Source organism: Nansenia antarctica (assembly GCF_963989245.1).
Source record: "Nansenia antarctica genome assembly, chromosome: 2".
NCBI classification, from domain to species: Eukaryota; Metazoa; Chordata; class Actinopteri; order Argentiniformes; family Microstomatidae; genus Nansenia; species Nansenia antarctica.
Window position 1 is genome coordinate 11,360,746 of NC_137675.1, and position 21,461 is coordinate 11,382,206.

The 21,461-nt window shown below is 47.2% G+C and overlaps 1 protein-coding gene across 1 annotated transcript; it reads right to left on the bottom strand.

Annotated features, from left to right (window-relative positions):
- Positions 1 to 1,089: 1,089 nt before the first annotated feature.
- LOC308149789 (centrosome and spindle pole associated protein 1-like) lies at positions 1,090 to 20,350 on the bottom strand (the record flags this gene model as incomplete). The annotated part of the gene is made up of 29 exons (XM_080522678.1): positions 1,090 to 1,334; positions 1,733 to 1,880; positions 2,142 to 2,257; positions 2,494 to 2,557; positions 2,719 to 2,762; positions 3,682 to 3,810; positions 4,911 to 5,059; positions 5,474 to 5,597; positions 5,821 to 5,887; positions 6,032 to 6,139; positions 8,395 to 8,538; positions 8,894 to 9,043; positions 9,170 to 9,282; positions 9,411 to 9,542; positions 10,365 to 10,512; positions 11,145 to 11,259; positions 12,209 to 12,329; positions 12,691 to 12,812; positions 13,064 to 13,359; positions 14,065 to 14,122; positions 14,255 to 14,351; positions 15,298 to 15,389; positions 15,632 to 15,721; positions 15,965 to 16,060; positions 16,383 to 16,756; positions 19,691 to 19,756; positions 19,866 to 19,972; positions 20,080 to 20,158; positions 20,276 to 20,350. 29 exons carry the CDS (start codon positions 20,348 to 20,350, stop codon positions 1,090 to 1,092), a joined length of 3,669 nt encoding a protein of 1,222 aa, XP_080378804.1.
- Between the last annotated feature and the right edge of the window lie 1,111 nt (positions 20,351 to 21,461).

Sequence of the window (21,461 nt, forward strand, 5' to 3'; positions counted from 1 at the left end):
TCGAGGTTCTCGAGGGGGGCAGCGGGTTGGGCCGGAGCCCCGGGACTTAAAGCACTGAATGAATGAACGGCTGCAGTATGCCTTCCCTGCACAGCATAACAAGAACCCACACGATTATACTGTTGAATTATAACTCCAATGCAATTCTTTCTGGTAACTTCTTACCCTCCTGATACAGAGGGCTTATATTGAGGATGTGTTGTTTTCTGGTACCTCTCGGCAATTCTGTTTAAACTGAAGTATGGGATTATGAAATTCCTATTGAAAAAGGTTGAGGAGTGTTAGAGGTGATTTTTCTTTTGCACAGCCGTGAGGTAACAGAAGCAACAACAGCCCCTCAAAATGAAAATAGACAAATCAAAAGTAGCTTTGTGGTATTGTAAGATACTAAAAAAAAAACTAAAAAACTGTTGTTTGTGTTTTCTTTCCAATTCTAACAGCACTCCTTTATTACTTAAGCGCACTGGCATTTCACACTTTTTGAGTTCTCTCTCTCTCAACCACAGGCTCTGGTTTGTCTGAGTCAATAACACTAATGAATGAAATTCAGCGAGTAAACGTGATTCCATTTGATATGTATATAGTATTTTATTTAAATTAAAACTTACAATTTTGAATTTCGCAAAAACTCATCTCACCCCGAAATGTCACAAGACTGACCCTTTTACGATTGTCGTGTCATTTTCAAAAGAAAACCAATGTGACTTTGAATTACCGAGGTCGGATTCCTGCTTGGGTGTGACTTGATGTTGTGAAGATGATGATGATGATACTACTTTGTGAGAATAAAGACTAAATAGAAGTGTCTCTGGGAGAGTGAGTTACATAGAGAAACACACATTGAGATGTACATACAGTACATGACGCAGAACAATGTCAAATCAGCGTTGTACCATCTTCTGTGTACGTTGTTCATCGTCATCTGGAACATTCTCTTACTGTAAGTCTCAATAAAGCTTTTGAACTATTCGTCGAACCTTTATTCAGTTTCGAAACGACCATACCATAACTCAGAATCACAAAATACACAAACTCCAAACTCTGTACTTAAAATAGATTTTAGGGGGTGGAGCGGGGGAGAAGGGTCATCTATCCGTGGTAGGTGGAGGGTCCGTCCCAGTCCTGGACCCCCGTCCCCCCGCTGGCCAGCCTGTCCTGGTCCCTCTCTCTGGGGGTCTGGCTCGTCATCAGCCGCTTCAGCGTCTCCGAGGTGTCCGGCCTCAGCCACGGCTCCGTGGCAACCGTTTCTACAGAGCTGTGACCGCGGCCCGGGCCGCGAGGGGAGACCTGGGGAGACACGTCTTCTTCATCTTCATCATCATCTGACAGGTCTCCTAGAGAGGGGGGAGAGAGAGAGAGGGGGGGGGGGGAGAGAGAGAGAGAGAGGGGGGGGGGGGAGAGAGAGAGGGGGGGAGAGAGAGAGAGAGATCAACACAAACACTTCCTCAACCCTTCGTCATTATAGTTGTTTAAATAGGATCATTATCTTCTTTAACTGCCAAACATTTCCAGAACTCTCACCACCTCGAGTGCCAAGTGTTTTTATGTGGTATTTTACCTAGCAACACTTTTGATTGGCTACAAAATGAAGCATCGTAAATGATGCATTTCGTTTTAGGACGTTGACAATTCGGGCGACTTCCTTCGCCCTCGGAAACCAAATGAGTTAACAGTGTTACAGTCGTGTGCATTCGTAGCTGGTGGCTCCCGGTACAGGAGAGAGTGGACCCACCGGTTCTACGGCCGTGGCGGCTCAGACCCAACAGCCTCCTGGTCCGGCCGCCGTTCCGCTCCCTCCCCACCTCCACGCTCACACTGCCCTCTGATTGGAGGGAGTAGTTATCCTGCTGGCCGATAGCCTCCCTGGAGAACCCTCTCTCCTACAGACCAACCAGAGAGAGAGGGAGAGAGAGATTCACTACTTTTTTGTATTTCACACATATAGACACTGGTATGGAGCTGGTGCTATTGAATATGATGTTTAAGTGATGGAGTGTCCCTTTAATAATCTGGGTCATATTTACATGAACGGATCAGACATCAGACAGCTATGTGATGAAGAACAGTGAAGAACAGCTATGGACAATGAAGAACAGTGATGAAGTCTTGAACCCTGCCAGAGAGGACTGTGGGTAACATACGTTGCGTGTGTCGTTCCTCTTGGCCAGCCTCCTCCTCTCCCTGGCTGAGAGCTGCTGGGGGTGGGGGGTCCTCTCTTCAGGGGAGGGGGGCACTGGGAAGGCGTCGCCCATGGGATCTGTGTGTGTGTGTGTGTGTGTGTGTGTGTGTGGGGGGGGGGGGCAGAGGACAGAGACAGTCAGTGGACGGGCAGAATATCAACAGAATCTCAAGCCATAGCCCTATGTTGATGTCGACAGGACGTTTCCTTGTTTGCTGTTCGACTTCATTGTCCAGACACTGAATGAAAGGAGCATATGTAGAGTATAATATAGTATGTTATGTATTATATGAATCATGAGGGGTCTAGCTCACCAATGAAGGCACTCTCAGACTCCAACAGGGACCCCCTGCTCATAGGATCCCCCCCTCCACTCCTCTAGGGGGAGACAACACAGAGAGGGATTAGTATGACTGACTGACTGACTGACTCTCTCACACACACACACACACACACGTCAGAAAATAGATGAGCAAAAACATACTGTATGGCTCAGTGAACTAAATAGCCTAATATTGTAGCAGCCAATCATAACTCACCAAATAATGGTTGTGTTGCTGGGGTGGTAACAGGTCAAAATAATCTGTAAAAATGCAAAGTAAGTCAAATGATTTTCAAGCCCCTGGGATGCAGCGGGAGGACAGTGAGAGGTTAAGCAGCGACTAGTGAGGTTAGAATTGATGGGTTAATGGAATAGTAAATGGAATGGAATAGTAAATGACTAGTGATTGGTTGGTTGCATTAGCGGGCAGTGATTAAACAGTGAGGTTATTATTAATAAATGGTTAGTTATGTGGCCTGGGGTGGTCCAGTGGTCTACAGTAGGCCACACTGTAGGCCATGGTGTGCACCGCCCCATGTCCTGCTGACATACCCTCTCCTCCTTACTTTCCTGTCTTTCTCCACTATCTCTATCCAATAAAACTGAAAAATACGAGTGTACCACTCCCCCCATCCCCCCCCAAAATTATAAATAATAAAATAAATGGTCAGTTATACAATAGGGGTTTAAGGTACAGGCCGACATTTCAGCGGGGTACGTCTAAGTCCCGTCGCTGCAGAAATGTCACGGTGTGCAGTGTTGCCGAAAGCCCCACAAGGTGGCGACAAGACAAGAGCTGTGAAAGTGTGTCTGCCCATAGAAACATCCATGTTTGTTTACATTTGTCAGCATGCATTTCAAAGCGTGCACAAACCAATAACCAATATCGGATTATTGTCATCTTCGGGGGAAGTGTTTTAGTCAATTATTTTGATCACTAATGCTGATCACAATCAATTAGTGAATTGGAATCACTAAACCGTGAACAGAGGATGATCACGTGTTCCATTCCATTCATTCTTATGAGCTTGTCCTCCAATTCCTACCTCCACAAGTCTCCCTTGATATACAGTTATTTTATATGTTGATGTTACTTGAACATCGTATTGAGATGTGGTTAGTTCTAAGTGGTTCTAAGTGGTCCTCAGTCGTTAGTTGTAACGTTAGTTGTGTTTCTGACCGTCGGCAGGTTTCCTCCTCTGGCTGCTGGCCCTGCGTTGTTGCTCCCTGTAGTCAGCCTGTCTCACTATGTCCAGCTGTCTGTCCCTGGGGGGTGAGGGATAACCATGGCCCTCTCTGGAGTCATGATCTGTAGGCACAAACACAACACTCTCCTCTTCAGACCTCGGTCACATCTCACACCACTATTGGTCAACACTGACCAATGGAATTTCTTCACATCCTGTATCAAGTCAACAACACTGAAAAAAAGAAAATGTTTAACCCGAATTAAGCATTTAGGCCTAAAAATATCCTTCAAAAGTGCTTTCTAGTCCAGGAGTAGTGGTTGAACGGTCAGTGTCTTGGTTCTCACCTGTGTATCTGAGCTGTAGAGAGTCCTAGTTCTACCTGTGTATCTGAGCTGTAGAGAGTCCTAGTTCTACCTGTGTATCTGAGCTGTAGAGAGTCCTAGTTCTACCTGTGTATCTGATCTGTAGAGAGTCCTAGTTCTACCTGTGTATCTGAGCTGTAGAGAGTCCTAGTTCTACCTGTGTATCTGAGCTGTAGAGAGTCCTAGTTCTACCTGTGTATCTGAGCTGTAGAGAGTCCTAGTTCTACCTGTGTATCTGATCTGTAGAGAGTCCTAGTTCTACCTGTGTATCTGAGCTGTAGAGAGTCCTAGTTCTACCTGTGTATCTGAGCTGTAGAGAGTCCTAGTTCTACCTGTGTATCTGATCTGTAGAGAGTCCTAGTTCTACCTGTGTATCTGAGCTGTAGAGAGTCCTAGTTCTACCTGTGTATCTGAGCTGTAGAGAGTCCTAGTTCTACCTGTGTATCTGAGCTGTAGAGAGTCCTAGTTCTACCTGTGTATCTGAGCTGTAGAGAGTCCTAGTTCTACCTGTGTATCTGAGCTGTAGAGAGTCCTAGTTCTACCTGTGTATCTGAGCTGTAGAGAGTCCTAGTTCTACCTGTGTATCTGAGCTGTAGAGAGTCCTAGTTCTACCTGTGTATCTGAGCTGTAGAGAGTCCTAGTTCTACCTGTGTATCTGAGCTGTAGAGAGTCCTAGTTCTACCTGTGTATCTGAGCTGTAGAGAGTCCTAGTTCTACCTGTGTATCTGATCTGTAGAGGGTCCTAGTTCTACCTGTGTATCTGAGCTGTAGAGAGTCCTAGTTCTACCTGTGTATCTGAGCTGTAGAGAGTCCTAGTTCTACCTGTGTATCTGATCTGTAGAGAGTCCTAGTTCTACCTGTGTATCTGATCTGTAGAGGGTCGTGGAGGCGGTGCAAGTCGCTAGGTTGCTTGGTGTTCCTGGAGGAGGGCCGTCTGACGGGGGCCTGCAGGCGTAGTCTTGCCAGGTCAAACACGTCCACCGGGGGGCACTCTCTGCTGCTGTGCCTGGACACCAGACCATAACCTGTCACTGTCAGCCTGGACACACGACACGGCAACTAACAGCTAACACACAGCCCAGACACACAAACACTCACTCACACACTCACAAGACTAGACACTGTCCAAAACACACAGACACACTCACACACACAGATGACAACTAACAGACACACAGAACAAGCTGGAAAATGGCTCTAGTGTTAACACATGACATGGACACCTCTGCAACACACGCACACACACACAGCCCTACAGCACACACACACACGCACACCCCTACAACACGCACACACACACACACACACACACACACACCCCTACAGCACACACACACACACAAAGCACCATAAACACAGCAGCGAGGATGTGTGTGTGTGTGTGTGTGTGTGTGTGTGTGCGTGTGTAGCCAGTGTGTACCTGTCGCCGAGCGAGTCCAGGTCGTCCCAGTCCGCCTGCAGCAGCTGGCCCTCCACACGCTTCTGCTCGCTACGCAGCTGTCGACGCAACGCTGAGAGCTCACTGATCACACCACGCTGGTCCTCTGGTGGAGGGGGGGGGGGGTGGAGGGGGAGGAGAGAGAGAGACAGGCAGAGAGGGAGAGAGAGAAATAGTCAGACAGACAGACAGACAGACAGACAGACAGACAGACAGACAGTGGCCACTTCTATCACACATCTTCTCTCAGAGACGTTATGGACAACTGCCTCCAGGGACAGAGACACATCAGCAGCTCAGAGTGGAGATGTGGAGGGTGGTCCTCCTACCTGCAGCTCTCAGCTGGTTCCTGCGGGCGGGGACGGGAGGGGACTGGAGGCCCGACAGAGAACGCTCCTACAGGGGGAGGAGAAGAAGAGAGGAACTGAAGACTACCTCCAACCCAACCGTTACCTCCAACTTGGACTGGAATAGGTGTGGCTGAGGGGGGGGGGGGTCATTCACAGAGAGGGGGAGGAGGAGAGGAGAAGAACCACTCACAGAGAGGGGGGCGGTGGAGCGGCGGCTGTCCAGTGACGGAGGTCTGGGGTGGTACTGGGGGGCGTGTCTCTGGTGGGTAGGGATGGGGGGAGACGCCTGTCGGGGTGCCTTCATGAATGAATGAATGAATGGTCTTTATTGTCATTAATACAGTACAGGTACCATACAACGAAATTTAGGAGGGGGGGGCTCCCCTGGTGCTTGTAAAAAAAAAGACTAAAAACAAGAGGGCCAAGGGTAAAATAAAAAAGGGAAAAGAGCTGGTTTACATAAATAAAGGCTATGTACACTATCTACTATACTATACTACTATACTATACAATAAAACACTGTGCTGTACTCTATGCTATGCTATAAATATCCAAACTTTTCCTATATCTGAACCTTATGTACACAAGGGTTGTCATATTGCACATAGTATTTGTTGCACATTCATTTAAAGTGTTGCAGTTAGCAGGTTTAGAATGTTCACAGTTGTATTTCAATATTGCACTTATGTTTACAATCTAGTACAGGGGTCGGCAACCTATGGCACGCGTGCCAGCAGTGGCACGCGACAGCTTAAACAGTGGCACGCGACAGCTAATCAATAAGTGCGAGAATGGGAGAATGTTTTTTTATTTTTTTATGTTGGCCGCGTTCGTAAATTCACGCACACTGGGTTCAATGTCACAATGGGACCAAGTAATTTGATTGGACTAGAGGCAGTCTCAGGGACGCTCCGGCGCTCTCAGGGCGAATTTACGAATGCAGCCCTAGTCTCTCATCCACTCCACGAGAGTCGTATTCTGGCGCCAATTTTCTAAGTAAAATTCTGAATTCGATTCGATACTTGAATCAATATAACTCAAGTCGTTCAAGGATGAAGCAGACAAGGCCGAATCAATAAGACGTGCTGTGTCAAGGTATGGGAAGCAGGCCAGCACCTTTAAAGCATTTGCCACTGCTAAAAATCACGCAACTGAAGCAAGCTTTCGCATTGCTCATTGCATTGCGAAACGTGGAAAGCCATTCACTGATGGAGAATATATTAAGGAGGCTTTCCTCTGTAGCTCAGATGTTTTGTTTGAAGGCTTATCAAACAAAGACACAATAAAATCAAGAATAAAAGACACCCCAGTGTCAGCCAGAAGTGTGGAACGAAGAATAGGAGAAATGGCAGAAAACGTGAAAGCGCAGCAGACCGCTGGTTTGAAAGATGCGACGGTGTTTAGCCTCGCACTTGATGAGAGCGTAGATGTGAATGACATGCCACGTCTGGCTGTCATAGCAAGATACTGTGATTCTGCTGCAAGGGAGGAGCTCTGCTGCCTAAAACCAATGCCAGAAACAACAAAAGGTGCGGACATCGCTAAAGTTCTTATCGAGCATTTTGTGGAGCGAGGGATTGACATTAGCAGGATTTTTGCAGTGACAACAGATGGTGCTCCTGCCATGGTCGGGAAACAGAGGGGAGCGGTTGCATTAATTGTGTGCAACTTAAAGTGACCAAGTACCACCCCCAGATAATGGAGTTGAGCAAAGGAAAACAGGGCCAGGGATCACATTGATTGTTAGGACTGTTTACATGGCTTTGCATACGTCATAGCTCTTTGCAACCAAAAAAAGATATATGTTTGTTGTGGTTGGAATAAAAGAATAAAATGTAAGTAACAACCAAATAATTATATAAATATAAATTATAATTCATACAAGTAAGACCCTTGTATAATCACCCTCCAGTTAGGCCTACTTATTAAAATGATAACCATAGGGAGCGCAGTTAGCAACTTTAGTAGAAATTGAGCGCTCCAATTTGCTTAAAGTTGTGCTACGCATCACAAAGTTTAGTTGTCTTAGATGTTATGTTGGTAATTTTGTTCAAGTTTCAGTTAGTTACATTTTTAGGTTTATTTAGCATACATGGCTTTGCATACATAGCTCTTTGCTGAAAATTGTTGTTCATGTTGTGGAATAAAATTGCAGATCTGTTGGTCTGTTTGGTTTGGTTTGATGTCGAGTCATAATTAATGTTGATATTGTGGTTGGCACACTGACTAACAAGAACATTTAAAAATGGCACTTCATATCAAAAAGGTTGCCTACCCCTGATCTAGTAGCTGCCATCAAATTGTCTAGATTGTCCAGGGCCTAGAACCTAGGTCTTTGCTGTGTTCAGGGCCTGAATGGCCCTAGGGTAGAAGCTGAGCTTCAGTCTATTTGTCCGTGCGAACATGGTCCTGACAAACACCACTGCGTACCTGTTGTTTGACAAACACCACAACAACAACAACAACAACAACATCAATGTAGTCATTCATTTAAACCGTCTGTTATTCCTCCTCTCCCCACGCCTGTCTCTCTCTCTCGTACTCCTGTCTCACCTCCTCCACCCGTGCCTGTCTCTCTCTCTCGTACTCCTTCCTCATGGCGTCATTCTCCTTCTCCTCCGCCTCCTTCTTCTTCCTCTCCACCTCCTTGCGTCTCTCCTCCGCCAGACGGATCAGCTCCTCGTTTTTGGCATTTTGCTGGAGAGAGAGAGAGAGAGAGAGAAGGAGGGAGAGAGAGAGAGATAGAGAGAGAGAGAGAGAGAGAGAGAGAGAGAGAGAGAGAGAGAGAGAGAAGGAGGGAGAGAGGAAAGCAGAACCGTGGATGGGTTACAAAGGTAAGTCAATGAAGAAACAGTTCGTATTTACAATGACAAACCTGCTTAGATTAGAATACATTTTGTCCATCTGTTTCCCAAATAAATACCCCCTCTTCTCTCAACCCCCCCCTAGACATGATAGCATAAGTAGCATTCATCTGATGGCAATGTTATCTTAATGCTAAAGGTAGGGTAGGGTAGGGTAGGGTAAAGTAGGGTAGGTAGTAAACACAGACCTCCCTCTCCTTGCGTTTCTTCCTGTCCTGCTCCTCCTCGTATTCCCTCTGGATGCGAGCCCTCTGCTCGGCCAGCCTCCGCTCCTCCTTCTCCTCCTCCTGTTTCACCCGCTCCCTCTCCTGCGCCTCCTTCAGGCGCTTCTCCTCGATCTAGAGCGCAGAGACGATACACACACACATACACAGGGGGTCGCCAGACAGTGAGCAAGTAACGTGTGTGGTGTGTGTGTGTGTGTGTGTGTGTGTTTGTGTCCGTGTGTGTGTGTGCCTGCGTACCTGTTGTTTGAGGTAAGTCTTGTACTTGTCCTGCTCGTGCAGCTGCTGAGGGGTGGGCTGGTCAGTGAACACGCTGCCTCTGGCGAACTGGGGGGTGGCCACATGGGCGTAACCTGGAGGAGAGGAAACACACACACACACACACACACACACACACACAGACAGAACATGTTAAACACTGAGGCCCAGAGAGTTCCCAGAGTGCAGTAGAGTCCAGTAGAGTGCAGTATAGGGGCTGTACCTGAGACTCTGTGTGTGGAGGGGGGTCTCTCCTCCTCTCTGGGGACCACCATGGTAGTGGAGGCTCTCTTCTGCCAGGTGTCAGGGTTGGTGTACGCCTCCTCATTGTTCTTGTGCATCTGGTGCAGATCGGCTGGTTGTGACAGATAATGATAATGTGTCAAAAATACTCACAGGTTGCAGATGTTACCACAAAAAAGTGAATTATACTACTATTTTTCTATTATTTTGACCCTTATTTTACCAGCTAAGTTGACTGAGAACATATTCTGGGGAATTGATGCAGAGAAGAGGAGATAGGGATCAGAGGAGAGAAGAGAGGGATCAGAGGAGAGGAGAGAGGGATCAGAGGAGAGGAGAGAGGGATCAGAGGAGAGGAGAGAGGGATCAGAGGAGAAGAGAGAGGGATCAGAGGAGAGGAGAGAGGGATCAGAGGAGAGGAGAGAGGGATCAGAGGAGAGGAGAGAGGGATCAGGGAAGAGGACCAGAGAGGAGAGAGGGAAGAGGACCATAGAGGAGAGAGGGATCAGGGGAGAGGAGAGGAGGAGAGAGGGATCAGAGAGAGGAGAAGAGGAGTGAGGGATCGAGGACAGGAGAGGAGGAGAGAGGGATCGGAGAGAGGAGAGGAGTGAAGGATCGGAGAGAGGAGAGGAGGAGAGAGGGATCGGAGAGAGGAGAGGAGGAGAGAGGGATCGGAGAGAGGAGAGGAGGAGTGAGGGATCGGGGACAGGAGAAGAAGAGAGAGGGATCGGAGAGAGGAGAGGAGGAGTGAGGGATCGGGGACAGGAGAAGAAGAGAAAGGGATCGGAGAGAGGAGAGGAGGAGAGAGGGATCGGAGAGAGGAGAGGAGGAGAGAGGGATCGGAGAGAGGAGAGGAGGAGAGAGGGATCGGGGACAGGAGAGGAGCGGAGAGCAGAGAAGGGATGAGAACGGAGCTAGGCCTGCTGGTACGTACTGACAAGGTTCCCCCGGCTGTCTCTGAGGGGGGCCCCCCCTCCCCCCCTGCCCCAGGGGTCGTGGGCCTTCATGTCGGCCTCCAGCTTGGCCTCGTACCGGTCGCTCTCCTCCCGCTCCAGCCTCCTCCTCTCCTGTCTCTCCTGGATCTGCACACAACGCAGGGCCGACGTCATCACAACACCAACTACACACCCATGAGCCAGAACATCACGACTGCTGGCCATTGACTATGACTGGCAGGTGCCTCTACTGGCAGGTACCAGTCATTGTCAACGGTGAGCGGTCATGACGTTTTGGCTCATCGGTGTACAGGATACTGTAAATGTGTCTTGGTCTGATACCAGCTCACACTAATCAGGGTAAAACACTAGAGACTAGGGAGTGGATTCTTTAGATTCTATATGAATACTATAACACTATATTCTAGGGTTAGCACTACTCTAGCACTATTCGTTCTAGTTCCATCTACGTGCTCGTCTGTTTTACCTGGCAAAATAGAGGACTCCACCCTTCCCTGGTGCTTTCCTGCCAAAATAGCCATCTGTTAAACCTATCTCCAATCCCAGGGTCTCATCTCTTGATTGACATTGGCAGTCGAGAATCGAGAATCTGCGTGTGGCTCGTGAAATTCACAAGATGGCTGGTCATTGCTCAACAAGCTCTATACTCTCCCTCCCCATCTGTTAGTCAGCGATACACAAAGCTACAACCTCCTTACGGGGTGGGGGGGTGGGGGGGGTGAGATGAGACAGAGATCACGCTGTACGACAGACAGTACCTGCTGTTTTAGCGCCTCCTTGTACGTCAGCGCGCTCTCCTTGGGCGGTCTGGTCTTCTCTCCGGGGAACGCGGCGCCCATCCCTGAGATCATGTTGGCTGCGTCACTGGCAGGTCTGCTGAGAGACGCACCGGACAGACATTCATTTGAAACAGGCAGGTAGACAGGAGAGAGAGGGAGGGAGGGAAAGAGAGAGAGTGTGAGAGTGAGACCCACACAGACAGAGAGATAGAGTGTGAGAGAGAGAAAGACAGAGAGAGAGACAGAGAGAGTGAGACACAGAGAGAGAGAGACAGAGAGAGAGAGAGAGAGAGTGAGACAGAGAGAGAGAGAGAAAGAGAGAGAGAGTGAGACACAGAGAGAGAGAGAGTGAGAGAGAGAGAGACAGAGAGAGAGAGGACAACTGGGGTCAGTTTTAAAGCTTTGCAGCTTAAGTGGTACTTAACATCTCACAGCAACCCAGCTGCAAAGCCGCAAGAGAGAAACAATGATAAAAACAAAAAATAAAGCTAAGTTTGAGGTCAATCTTCATTAAAGGAAGAACTTAGCTGGCCTAGAAGAGGATTGAGCGTGGATTTTCAAAAGAGATAAACTACTACTTTAACTACAAAGCTTTGGGATAACTGACCCCAAATGGAATGGAACGGAGGGATGGTACTTTGTGTGTTTTGATACTATTCCTCATTCCGTTCCATGCATTACCACGAGCCCGTCCTCCGATTTCTACCTCCACCAGCCTCCCCTGTCCAGATGGTGAGGGGGAGCAGGACCTTGGCAGTAGTGCAATCACTAACAGGAGTGGAGCTCCCTACATGCAGGTAGTGGCACTAGTGTGAGGATGCCCCCTACTGGTCAATAGCTTACACTCGTCATGCAATATACTGTACTCAACCAAGAGGGTGGTATAGGAAGGGAGAGAGAGAGACAGAGTGTGAGTGAGAGAGAGAGAGAGAGAGAGAGAGAGAGAGAGAGAGAGAGAGAGAGAGAGAGAGAGAGAGAGAGAGAGAGAGAGACACAGAGACAAGGAGAGACCAAGGCTGAGTGATGATGAGTCCAGTACTCACTGTTCAGACAGGTAGCCCAGGCTGTGGGGGCTGGTCTGGCTGGGGGGGGGCCCTCCAGGGGGCAGGGCTAGGTAGGACATGGGCTGCTGCTGGACGCCCCCAGGGAACGGGACGTGGCCATCTAACATCATAACCACCAAACACACCAGTTAGAGAAAACAGTATACCAACCATACAACAACACGTGGAATAGTATACTAGTATTCCATGCATTGGAACAAGCCAGTCCTCCGTTTTCTACCCTCGCCAGCCTCCCCTGGTCTACTATCCCACTGTTAGGGCTTACACACCGGCAGTTCCGAACGCCGGTTCGCGTTTCCGAACGTTGCCGCTGTCTGGCGAACGAGCCCGCGTTCATACCAGTGTATCGTTCGCCAGACAGCGCCAACGTTCGGAGGTTTCCGAACACGAACGCGAACCGGCGTTCGGAACTGCCGGTGTGAAAGCCCTATGTGTGTGAATGAGCGTGGTGGTGTTCTTACAGTAGGGCAGGTTGGGGTCCAGGGGGGGGTTCCTGGCTCCGTAGTAGAGGTAGGCGTCGTCATAGGGGGTCCTGTGGGCGTCGGCCGTGGTGGAGGGAGGGTGAGGAAGGAGCCATGGGTGTCTGGACATGGAGAGGAGGGGCCATGTCAACACACAACCACAGTCAAGTGATAGGATATTAAGTCATAATAATCAGCATGTATTATATTTATAAAGAGCTTTTTTCCTTATACGAGAATAATCTCAAAGAGCATAGATCACTTTTTCGTCCATCGCCGACAAAAGGACTGATAAGTGCTATAAAGCTTTGATCCAGGGGGAAACTCACCCCACCCTGTCCTGTCCCACAGCCTCCCGGGACAGCAGCCTTACCTGGGGGGGTCCATGCTCCGGGGGAAGGCCTGGCTGTAAGGGGACATCCCCGCGCTACCCAGGCCCAGCGCTGCACTGTACTCCAACAGGGGAGACTGGAAGGGCACACGGGGCTGCACTGGGGGAAGCCTGTCCCTGTCCTTCTCCCTGTCCCTGTCCCCGGTGGGTCTCCTGTTCACGTCCTCCCCAGGTAGCTCCAGGGACTGGCCTGGCCGGTATGGGATGTCTCTCCTCAGTCTGGTGTGGTCAGGGTTACCACCACCACCACCACCACTCACTGGTCCAAGTGACTTTGGCTGGATTTGGAGAGGAGAAGGCAACATTGGACAGATAAGTACAAACTTTAGTACCAACTACCACTGACTTCATTCTTAAGCCAGCCTTAGACCCAGGTAAGTAGGTTAATAAGCCCTGTCCCAGGTTAGTTCACTTTAGTACCAACGTCCTGGATTGTAAAGCCAGGTGAGACCAGAGTCCATGTGACCCAGGTGAGACCAGAGTCCATGTGACCCAGGTGAGACCAGAGTCCATGTGACCCAGGTGAGACCAGAGTCCATGTGACCCAGGTGAGACCAGAGTCCATGTGACCCAGGTGAGACCATGTGACCCAGGTGAGACCAGAGACACCCAGGTGAGACCAGAGACACCCAGGTGAGACCAGAGACACCCAGGTGAGACCAGAGACACCCAGGTGAGACCAGAGACACCCAGGTGAGACCAGAGACACCCAGGTGAGACCATGTGACCCAGGTGAGACCATGTGACCCAGGTGAGACCATGTGACCCAGGTGAGACCATGTGACCCAGGTGAGACCAGAGACACCCAGGTGAGACCAGAGTCACCCAGGTGAGACCATGTGACCCAGGTGAGACCAGAGTCACCCAGGTGAGACCAGAGTCACCCAGGTGAGACCAGAGTCACCCAGGTGAGACCATGTGACCCAGGTGAGACCAGAGTCACCCAGGTGAGACAGCTGAAAGAGGCAGTGAACCCAGCCCACCTGTCTCTCTGGGGCGGGCACCGCTGTGGCAGCAGCTCTGAGCTCCAGCTCCTTCTCCCTGATTGGATAAAGAACAGAGGGACATGGTCATGAGAAGTTTATGGTCTCGCCACCCCAAATGAACATCAGACATTTCCTGTGAGGGTGTTGGTCTGTATCCATGTGTGGAACTGCTGGACCCCAACCCCACCTCCTCCTGCTCCTCTGCTTCTCAGCCATCTGCTCCTGCAGCTCCAGCCTGTAGCGCTCCTTCCCCCTCCGCAGGGCCGCATCCGAGACTGCAGACCCTGGAAGGACACGGTCACATCAGCCTTTCATCAGTTTCATTACAAACTGCGAGATATATACCGCTAAAACTATACCGTTATAACTATACCACTATAACTATACCATTATAACTATACCGCTATAACTATACCGCTATAAATATACCGCTATAACTATACCGCTATAAATATACCGCTATAACTATACCATTATAACTATACCGCTATAACTATACCGCTATAAATATACCGCTATAAATATACCGCTATAAATATACCGCTATAACTATACCGCTATAACTATACCATTATAACTATACCGCTATAACTATACCGCTATAAATATACCGCTATAACTATACCGCTATAACTATACCATTATAAATATACCGCTATAAATATACAGCTATAAATATACAGCTATAAATATACCGCTATAAATATACAGCTATAACTATACCGCTATAACTATACCGTTATAAATATACCGCTATAAATATACAGCTATAAATATACAGCTATAAATATACCGTTATAAATACCGTTATAAATATACAGTTATAAATATACCGTTATAAATATACCGCTATAAATATACCGCTATAAATATACCGCTATAAATATACCGTTATAAATATACCGCTATAAATATACCGCTATAAATATACCGCTATAAATATACCGATATATATCCATTAGCAAAATTGTTTGACATGTTGCCCTTTACCATTACAAATGTAATTAATCAAGATTGACCACAACGCCAAGAACATGATTATTATGGAAGCAAGTTACAGAATATCGCTACAGGCCTTTGAAATGTATCATAAATCGTTTTTTTCACAAGGACATTTTTAGAAAACGGTGGCAACAAATTGATAGAGAAATATCAACATCCAGGAGAACTCACTCGTACTATGACTATGATTCATGACAACTGACTGACATGGATCTGAACAGGTCTTACCAATCATCAGCCCTGTCGCAAACTCAGCCTCCTTCTTACTGGTAGAGGACCTGGATCTCCCGCCCACTCTGGTCCCTGCCGTAACCTGCAGCCTGACAGATACACACATATCAATCAGTGCTCACACACACATGCACTCGCGCGCGCGCGCACACACACACACACACACACACACACACACACACGCATGCATACACAGAGACACGCAGACACTCGCTTGCACACACTCACACACTCACACACACACACACACACACTCTCGCTCTTCAGTTGTGCATTCATCCAGTATTTGCTTGGTATCACCAGATGTTACAGATGTTACAGATGTTAGTACTTTGGGAGTTTGGGAGTTTGAGAGGACGTCCCGCGGCGTGCCTCCAGACACTCCTCCTCCCGAACCACAGATCCATCATCTTTCCTTTCCCTTAACAGACACACCAACAAACACCAAAGTCAGCACACAGTCACATGAAAATATTTGATCAACAAATCTATCGAAAAATAGACAAAAACTTTGTCAAGTTTATTGATTATGATGACAATTGCGTTGTTATTTGGTGTTTAACACCATTCCTCATGCCATTCATTACAATGAGCCCGTTCTCGGATTTCTACCTCCACCAGCCTCCACTGGCCGAGAGCGACCATTTCCAACATCTCTTCATACCTGTTGTTGTTGTTGTTGAGTCTCTGTCCGTAGAGCGTGGGGTCTATGTAGTCATCAGACAGCTCCACTCTCCTGTCCCTGAGTCTTGACAGGTCCCTGGTCAACAGAGGAGGAGCCATCATTGTTGAAGTAAACAAGCTGAGACACTGCAGACAGTCAGTACTCAGACAGCCAGATGTAGACAATGAATGCCAGTAATCACACAGAGAGAGAGAGAGAGAGAGAGGGATGATGACCTTCAGTTAATCCCTTTTTCCCCCAGTGTAATACAGCATGTGCAGTTGCATAATCCCAGAGAGCGGGAGTGTTTTAAAAGTAAAAAAAACAAAAACAAAATGTATGTATTTATGTATGCGTGTGTGTGTGTGTGTGTATGTGTGTGTGTGTGTGTGTGTGTGTGTGTGTGTGTAAAAGGCACCTGTTACAGTCTGTCTTGTAGTGCCTCTGTCTCCTCCTCTCTGGGAGCGCAGGCTCCAGCCCCGTCTGTCTTGGCCTCCTCCTCTCCACCAGCTCCAGCTCTTCCTCACTGTCCTCCTCGCCCTCCTCCGAGTCCAGCTCCACCCTAACCAGCCTGGTCCTCCCTCTGTGGGGCTGGGGGGGCAGTGGGTCATCCTCAGGCCAGAGGCCCCGGGGCTCCCCCAGACCTCGAGCCCTGCGCGCCCCCCTCCGGCCCTCCGTCAGGGTGGCTGCGTCTCTCCTGGAGGGGGCGAGGTCGGGGTGCAGCGGGGGTCTGGGGCTGTGCAGGAGGACGTCAGGCAGGTCCTGGTGGGCTCGGAGAGAGGCAAGGTGCTCCTGTGTGAGGGGAGAGGGACATGGGAGATTTATTTAACCCTTTTTTTTTTTACCCACAATTTAACCCAATTTTAACTGATCATTTGACTTGATAGAGGTCATCAGTTTACCAAAAGGGACGTGTCGTAAAGTGTGCGTTTAAAAAGCGAGTTTCACCTGATCTGTTTACAGCTAGGCGGTGGGCCGAAGCTGTCTATCTGCTTTCGTTTGTGAAATAATCGATCTACAACTATGGACTAGTTGATTTTTTCATATAAGCTAAATAGGTTTTTTTGGAACATGTTTCCGTCTGTTGGCAGCCGATTTTCGATCGACGTTTTATGAAAAGTAAACTTACGATCCATAAGTTAATAAGGAGAATGATTGGGGCTACTATGCCGCTAACCAATCAAAACCTGTTAAAGCGTCACCTGACTTGACGTCTGCCAATGATATTCCTTCAAAATACGTAAACAAGGAAGTAAACAACGTATTATCTGGAAAGAAGAGAAGACTGAGTTGTTTCGGATAACTTTACTGTCAAGTAATGTTTCAGGTAAGATGTGCATGTCATACTAATTCATATCACATATTAATGAACACGTCCATGTCATGTTGTGTCAATACAAACATGTTCTAATATGCTATTTTAGTGAAAAATCCAACCAAACGTCACACGCGATTGTGAAGCTAATGAATTAACAAGCTATCTAACTTTAAAGGGTACAATAGCTAAGTTACCAATGTCAACTATGTCTATTCTCAATCATTTCAGTAATAATTGTGCCAAATTGGGACCAGTAACATTAACTTGTGTGTGAGTACGTTACAGTATATGTGTGTGCAAGCATGTTTTTGATATTGTCAATCGTCTCACTTTTACGAGGTGAGCTGGTAAGACAAAACCCAAGACTAAATGTATCTTCACTTGCCTTGCCTATAATTGACGAGACTAGACAAAGATTCAAGTGTTTAGAGAACATTTATAACACTATTGTGTTTTCGCAGTGCAAACACAGACACATGTCTGTACATGGTAGGTTGTTAGATTTGCATGTGCATCTCCCTTTCACACATTTTGTTTTTTTGCAGGAGCAGTATACAAGCTCTAAAACTGAAATATTTGTCCCGTCTGCATATTATGCACTGGGCGGGAAGAAGATGTGGTTTTTTATTTAGGCTGAACGTAGTGGTAGTCTTTGAGCGGAGAAGTCTAGGCTTTGGTGGTGTATCATTGTCAGTTTGACCTTCTGCTTCTACTACATTGTAAGGGAGGGGGGGGAGGGAAGGGAGAGAGAGAGAGACATATGATACTCTATGCATTGTAATAGTAATGCTTCCAAAGTTATAGCCTAGTTTATTTACAACTCTCCTAATCTGTTTCCCCAGGTAACCCCAGATGCTCAGCCCTGGACTGCACTGCACATCTTCTGGACCTGACCTGACAGGGCTGACCCTGACCCATTGATGCCTTGTTCATATCTTGTTCATGTCATATCTTAGCTTGTTTATATCATATTGTTAATAATGTTCATGTCATATCATGTCATATTAATCTTAGCTTGTTTATATCATATTGTTCTTATAAATAACTTATATTGCTATAAAACACACCTGCAGCCTCCTGTACTGATTTTTCCCTTTTCTTGCGGGCTCTTTCAATGTTTCGTATGTTGGCATACTGCATATAGCATTGTCTATGGTAGCCAATATTGTGGTTATAGTGGTTCTCCAGCTGCACAGCCGCAGAGAGGAAAGCGCTACAGAGAGTCGTGAGATCGGCCCAGAAGATCATCGGCGCCCCCCTCCCCTCTCTGGAAGAGCTGTACAACACACGCTGCCTCAGGAAGGCCTCCAAGATCTCCAGAGACCCATCCCACCCTGGGAACGAACACTTTGTTCGGCTGCCCTCGGGCAGGCGGTTCAGGACCATGTCCGCAAGGACAAATAGACTGAAGCTCAGCTTCTACCCTAGGGCCATTCAGGCCCTGAACACAGCAAATACCTAGATTCTAGGCCCTGGACAATCTAGACAATTTGATGGCAGCTACTAGATTGTAATCAAGTGCAATACTGAAACACAACTGTGAACATTTCAAACCTGCAAACTGCGACACTTTAAATGAATGTGCAATAATACTATGTGCAATATGACAACCCTCGGGTACATAAGGTTCAGAGATAGGAAATGTTAGGATATGTATAGCATAGCATAGAGTACAGCACAGTGTTTTATTTGTATAGTATAGTATAGTGGATAGCCTTTATTTATGTAAACCAGCTCTTTTCCCTTCTTGTTTTTAGTATTTTTTTTCCTAGCACCAGGGGAGCCCCCTCTCCCAAATATATATAATACCAATATATATAATAGCAATGTGGCTTTCTGCAGTGTGAAGATTCACCCACTGTAGAGAACAATGTACAAATTTGGTCCAACTTGCATCTGAAAATGCTGTAATATTGTCCGTTCGGTTTGTTAAATGCATACAACACTCCATAATTCATCACATCTCGTTATTTCCCCGCGGTTGCTAGGGTTAACATACAGTCAGTTGCTAGGGTTAACAGCCATTGTTTACATTTCGGGGTCCTAATGAAGCCGTACTCGAATTCTGATTGGTTTATCAACTAGAGCGACCAGCGATGTGCCTGAGCAGACAGACTATTAAAAAATAAGTTTGTGAAAATCTCCGACATAATACAGCTGCAAACAAAATTGTTATAGACTTAAGAGAATTACTTAATATCGTATGTAAGAGATCGTTTACTCCGTAGATGGAAAAAGATAAACTTCGCGATAAACGCGTTCGGCCCACCACCTAAGCTGGGGAGGTAGAAATTGGAGGAACATGCGTGTTTGACACCCTGCCTCATTCCATTCCATGCATTACAATGAGCAGGTCCTCAGATTTCTACCTCCGCCGGCCTCCCCTGTGAGGTTGGTATGACCGTTACCTTGGCAGTTCTGCTCTCGTCAAGGGGAAGGGATAGGAATGGTTCACCAGTATCAAGATGTTTTTTCTGCAATGGAGGAAAACGTCATGGTTTCAATCTTGTGGAGCCAGACAGAGCCAGAGTCATTTCTACCTCCACCAGCCTCCCCTGTTGATAGCAGCAGCCTTGGCGTCACCTGAGCCATATATCGCCTGTAGTCCAGACGAAGGTCCTGTTGTAACATCTGTTTCCTCCTCTCATAGTCTTCACCCAGAGTAGGTAAACTCAGGCAGCAGCTCTCATCTACAGAACACAACAACAAACATTAGCCTCAATTGTTGACTGTGGTGCCGTAACAGTGAAGACCTACTAGGATCTTATGAGTTGATTAGAAACAGTCTGTGCTGTACCTTTCCCCTGTACCGTGGACCTCTTGAATGGAGGGATATTTTCCTTAATCGCAGGGTCATAGGACTTGTCGCCTTTTGCCTGTCAATAGAATCCAGTTACAGGTCAGAGGATCGCAATCATTTACTCACATTTATTCACAGATACTTAGAGGCTTGTGAATAGAATCCCCCCCACACACACGCACACGTTACACACTAAGTTGGCTTTGTCTTCAGCCACTCTGGCCCTCCGTTCCTGGATGAATTGCTCCAGTTCATCCTCCATCTCCATTTAGAACACAGGCCTGCTGTCAACACAACATAAAATACCTGAATGCACCATGACATGTTTTCTAATGACAGGTCCAAGACGTTCCAAACAGTGGAGGTGGAAATCGGAGGGCCGGTTCATTGTGATGCATGAAATGGAATGAGGAATGGTAACAGCATTACAATGAGCCCATCCTCCAATGTCTAACTCCACCAGCAGCCTCCTCTGATTCCAAATGATGAAAAAACAGTGGCATAGCACACTATTCTGGTTCTCAAACGTGTCTTTTAGGCTGACAAGCGCATGCAATAGTGGCTCTAGAATCTAGATGGTCAAATCAAGTACTAAGAATCTGTGATGTTGACATTTAAGCTAAGTCTCACTTATACATACTGCAGTGCTGGCTCACCTAAAACTCAGCTACCAACCTCTAGCCAAGCCTATGCTATATGCTGATGAGGATGCAGCCCTAGTGATTGCTCGTGATTGCTCCAATGCCTCTCTCTCCTCCTGCAGTGCCATTAGCTAATCACTTGATGAGTAACTAAACAATGAATGGCAGTCAGGCTAACTAGCAGTAGCATATGCGGCTGGCACTAGACTAGGCCACTAACACTTCTAGCTAGGTGGGTACTAGGTATTGTAATCAGCTGACTAGTATAGTTAAAATAAATGGTAGACGAGACAAAACTACTGTCTGTCAAAAAAAAAGCCAAGAACGACCCGACCTGACTGTCTTGTCACTGTCTCTTTAATTTCCGTTGTCAAGCAACCAGAGACTGACAGCAAAATAAATAACTAGGCCATTTGTTCGCTTAGCTATCTAACTAACTAATAAACAAAAAGCCTGCATAGTTCAACATTAACTCACGTCAACGTTAAAGCTGTTTAGTACAAAGCAATGCCTACAAGTGTCAAGAAGCTATAAGACGCCTAGCTAGCTAACGTTAGCCACATTCAGAGAGAGGATAATAAGAGGTCTCTGGCTTTGGAGCCAAGTCTATGTTTGCTAAGGTTGGCTAAAATTGTCATATGAAGTTTCGAAGTGAATGCAAGTCAACAAGCAAAAAAATATCAGTCGAAAAGAAGAGTTACTACTCACCATTTGGCCATTACAGTTAGCTACCTAGCT